Raw genomic sequence first — 4,597 nt, 5'->3', positions numbered from 1 at the left:
CAGAGCCAAGAGCCCTTGCCACCCCTAGTGCCACCCCTAGTGCCACCCCACTGGAAATGGTAATTTTAAGAGGAAATATGTGTTTCCTTTCGTTCATCATTTGTATATGGACCCCTCTGATAAAACCTTGGTCACCCTTTGGCCACCCCTTGAAATAAAGTCTAGCTCCGCCACTGGTCTCAGCAGCACAGACGAATAAACCAGCTCGGTTCACTAACGAGGAAACGCGCAGCCTTGAGTTTTGGACTTTCATCTACTGTGTGATTATAAAGGTCCGTGTTCTTTTGAGAGCACCCGGGTATTTTATCAACTACACGTTGTTTCTTTTGGTCATATTCCGGCTTTTAAAGCGGGTAAATGTTCAGTGAGTGGACTCGTATAGTGTCTCATCCAGTATGGATGGTACTTACACTCATTCTGGCGCTTGTTGTGCGGCTGCAGCGCAGAGGGTCCTGGACCCCGCGTGCGTGTCCGGTTCGGCTCAGAGGTAAAACGGCCATAGTCACGGGAGCCAATACAGGTACGTTAAACACCTTTTACCTTTGAAAGTCACGATATATATTTGTAAGTCATAAATCTTGTGCTCTTTTGCGCGTAAACGAAATGATCTTTAGGTCTATGGTCTATTTAACACGTGTTTAAACGCATAAAATTAGCTTCCATATCTTCAGCTACTTGGTGCAAGCATAAAAGTTAATGAAAGTTTTTTGAAGTGTGCATATTTTTTTTAAAAGCAAACGAGTGCTCCACGTCACGGTTACAAGAAGTATTAGGTTCGTGCATATTTGAATGCGGAGGTGTTTAGTTTTATTATGTGCACACAATAACCCTTGAATGATTGTAGGTTTACTAAGTAGTTCTCTCTGTCTTAAAACCTGTCTTTGTGGTTTGAAAATAATACGACCAGTCAAGGCTGTATCCAAAGAGTTCTGTGTGAGTGTCTTCTCTTTCGTTTGTACAGGCTCATATGGTACTCATTCCTCCTAATTCGTGAGCTGCAGAGAACAGTTAGACAGAATGTACTCGGTTTGGGGCTTTTTACAGATTCTAATCTAGATTAATTTGAATCAGGCTTTCACTCGGTAGCAATATGAAAACAATGTTTTATGCATAAATTAATAAACGTGTTTTTATTGGTTTTTTTTAAATGATTTTTATGTTGATTGTATGCAAATGGAACATCAACTTCAGTCCTCTTCGGCCTCTGCTGTGCTCTGACCAAGTGTGGACTGTGTCCCTCTTTTAGGGATAGGGAAGTTCATCGCTCTGGACTTTGCTCAGCGTGGGGCCCGGGTCATTTTGGCATGCAGAAGTGAGGTCCGTGGCACCGCGGCGGTGAGGGATATCCAGCAGCGCACTGGCAACCCGAACGTGCACCTGCGGCTGGTCGACACCTCCTCCCTCGAATCCGTCCGCAGGTTCGCCGCTCGAATCCTGGAGGAGGAGAAGGAGCTGCACATTCTGGTGAATAACGCCGGTGCCTCAGGTAGTGCTGGACCGTGTACGCGCCGTTCACCTGTGTAGTCTCTGTCTGGACCCGTATGCGCTTGTTTGTGCTGGGTGGAATAATGCAATAATGTGATGTGTGCGCAGGTCTTCCCCGCGGAATCACTGCAGATGGACTGGATGTGACCTTTGCCACCAACCACATCGGGCCTTTTCTCCTGACCAGTCTGCTGCTAGGTTAGAGCTGGCCTTGTTGAAGCTCCTATATGACCTATGACCCTTAACCCACACTGCAACACGGTTCAGAACTGTGCCGTTGAGCACATGAGTGTTTTTTTCTCTGCTCCTCTGGTCAGATCTCCTGAAGAAATCAGCTCCAGCGCGAATCGTGAACGTTTCTTCCTTTAACCACCAGAAAGGAGAGGTAGACTTCTCTCATCTCCGTGGAGAAAACCTGAGTTACCACATGGACAGTGTGTACAACCACACGAAGCTCCACAATATCATCTGGACCAATGAGCTTGCACGTAGGCTGAAGGGCACAGGTACGTCAACAAATCACACCAAGGTCAGCAGAACTGGCCCCACCCAGTCCCTGTGTATAACAGATCTGAATGTTAGTGTTTCCGTCTGCATCTCTGCATTTTTATTAGGGTTTTTCTTTCAAATACAAAGAAAATTGTAAACATAAGGGTTGATTTCTGCTTTGATCTTTTTTGCGACATGCTCATATTTGAGTGAAAGTGTTTTATTTCATGTTTGTGGTGTGAATTCTTTTATACTCTTCCTGGAATCGCTTTTCCAGTATTTTATTTACTTTTACTCTGTCATTTCTTCTTGCGAAAGAGTCGTACGATGCGTCCATGACTGGCTGCAGTGCACTTGTGTCCTCTGCAGTAATTTGGTGGCTTTCACAGTTGCACTGGGGTCTTGGGTTCAAGTGGTGTTGAACTTGTTGAACTGGTGTTGAGTTTTCTCCCCATGTCCGTGTGGGTTTTGTGCGGGGTCTCCCGTGTCCTCCCAGAGTCTGGGAACATGATAGCTACATTGGCTGTCCCTACAAAAATTCTCTGTGTGTGAATGATTGTGTTTCTCTCCATGTTTAATAATCAGTGGTCTATGCGTCTATGTCCAGTGGTGGACGGTGCTCTGTCCTGTGTAGTGTCCTCTCTCCCCTTCCTGCACATGAGTCAGTCCCCAGGGACAGAGGTTTCTGGTGCAGTGTGCGCTGTGTGAAACTAGTTGAAGCTTCTCACTGGCGTCTGATTGGATGTCACTGTGTTAATTGTAAAGTGACCTTGGGTATGTCGAAAGGTGCTATATAAGTGTAACATTCATTCATTATTAAGTAGCTTGCTGTATGTACTGAAGATCAACCTTGCTGAATATCTTTGCACTAGTTATCTACTGTTTTTCAGTAGATGGTCGATAAACCTGTTGGACCACATTGCAGCACAGCAGAAGGTTTGCTGTGTTATTACTGTAGTTTAATAGAAGAGCAGATAAGACAAATTTACTGATATCAGGAAATGTTGTATTTCCATCTCTTCTAGTTCAGCAAACTACTGTTTCAAATGTGCTGAATATTGAATATACTGTCCTGTCATTGATCACTGTGAAAACAAGTGACCAAACCAAGGCTGTGTGTGTGTGTGTGTGTGTGTGTGTGTGTGTGTGTGTGTGTGTGTGTGATTTTTAGATGTGACAGCAAACTCTTTGCATCCAGGAACAGTTGTGACTGAAATTATGAGACACTACAACTGGCTTCTTCGATTAATCTTTAACTTGGTGGGGTTTTTTTTCCTCAAGGTAAGTCCTGTATGTCTTCAGAGCAAAACTGAGAATTTACAGCAGGCAAATAAGAGGTACTAGATGTCCGTGGAAAGAGCTGAATAAAATGTGGCTTCTTAAGCAATTTCCTGGAGAACAGCTTTTCAGATTTTTCACTAGAGGACAATTCAACTCAGGAGGTGTAAAGAAACCAGAAAGATTGTGTGATTTTGTTAGCTCACTGTAATTCTAATAATAGGTGGTATCATGCCAATACATAATAATAATAAATAATAAATTAAATTAGGTCATGACAGTCTCATTTGAATATATGAAGTCATTTCCAGCAACATTGGACTGGCAAATGCTGTTTCTTTGTTTGTATGCCCCCCCCCCCCCCCCCCCCCAGTGTAATTCATGTGGTGCGTTCTGTCCATATTCCTCTAGTAAAATTGATCATGTGATCAGGACAGGTACGTAGTTAATTGCGTAATTAGTGCTAATGGAGCTGCAGCCCGAGGTTTTGGGTGGATCCTGTTTTTTTTTAGACTTTGTTGTGACGATGTGGGCTGGATTTCCCAAAAGCATTGTGAAACTGTGAAGTTCAGCATGAAGACCGAACTGAACCTTGGCTCTCTTCCCCAGTCTTCAGAAGAAGGTGCGGTCAGTGCGATCTACTGCGCAGTTGCTGAAGAAACCCAGGACATCAATGGGAAGTACTTCCACAGTGACTGTTCCCTCACACTTCCGGCGCCCGCGGCCCGTGACCCGGCCATATGGGCCAAAGCATACGAACACTACGAGAGAATATCAGCTAATCCCCGGACAGCTGATTTATAGATTTAAATGAGCTATTCTGTGACCAAAAAGCCCTTTTTAACTACTGCTGAGGAATATTTGTCAAGAGTTTCTTCCTGTGTATTATTTTGCATAATGTGGGTGACATAATTAGATTGTTGTGTACTGGAGAGCAGTAGAAGTCGATAAGAAGTAGACAGACCAAGGTTGCATCTGCCTGTGAGAGAGGGATAAGCTTCATATCTCTGCATAAAACATCTGCTGTTGCAATAAGGAAAGAGCTCGTTTAACAAATAAACAAAAACTTCCTTTTTATCCCTCTGTTCTCCCTTTTTGTGCAGCCCACAGAATAGTTATAAGAATTAACTCATTACTGCATAGGGTTACTCTTACAGGACTGAATTTAGGGTTACTCTTACAGGACTGAATTTAGGGTTACTCTTACAGGACTGAATTTAGGGTTACTCTTACAGGACTGAACCTATGGGGTTACTCTTACAGGACTGAATTTAGGGTTACTCTTACAGGACTGAACCTATAGGGTTACTCTTACAGGACTGAATTTAGGGTTACTCTTACAGGA

General features: G+C 43.7%; 1 protein-coding gene across 1 annotated transcript; it reads left to right on the top strand.

Moving 5' to 3' along the window:
* The first annotated feature begins 63 nt into the window (after nucleotides 1–63).
* LOC143501265 (retinol dehydrogenase 11) lies at nucleotides 64–4,329 on the top strand. Its single transcript, XM_076994884.1, has 6 exons — nucleotides 64–520; nucleotides 1,247–1,486; nucleotides 1,594–1,683; nucleotides 1,803–1,991; nucleotides 3,146–3,255; nucleotides 3,862–4,329. Exons 1-6 carry the CDS (start codon nucleotides 358–360, stop codon nucleotides 4,054–4,056), a joined length of 987 nt encoding a protein of 328 aa, XP_076850999.1. The 5' UTR covers nucleotides 64–357; the 3' UTR covers nucleotides 4,057–4,329.
* Nucleotides 4,330–4,597: the final 268 nt, after the last annotated feature.

Source organism: Brachyhypopomus gauderio, unplaced genomic scaffold, assembly GCF_052324685.1.
Source record: "Brachyhypopomus gauderio isolate BG-103 unplaced genomic scaffold, BGAUD_0.2 sc167, whole genome shotgun sequence".
Lineage (NCBI taxonomy): Eukaryota > Metazoa > Chordata > Actinopteri > Gymnotiformes > Hypopomidae > Brachyhypopomus > Brachyhypopomus gauderio.
The sequence above is the reverse complement of the archived record's forward strand: the minus strand, read 5'-3'. Positions and strand labels throughout refer to the sequence as shown.

Coding starts and splice junctions, on each gene's coding strand:
- LOC143501265 (XM_076994884.1), top strand. CDS start 358: ATGTTCAGTGAGTGGACTCGTATAGTGTCTCATCCAGTATGGATGGTA. Junction 521..1,246: donor AGTCACGGGAGCCAATACAG/GTACGTTAAACA, acceptor TCCCTCTTTTAG/GGATAGGGAAGTTCATCGCT. Junction 1,684..1,802: donor CCTGACCAGTCTGCTGCTAG/GTTAGAGCTGGC, acceptor TCCTCTGGTCAG/ATCTCCTGAAGAAATCAGCT.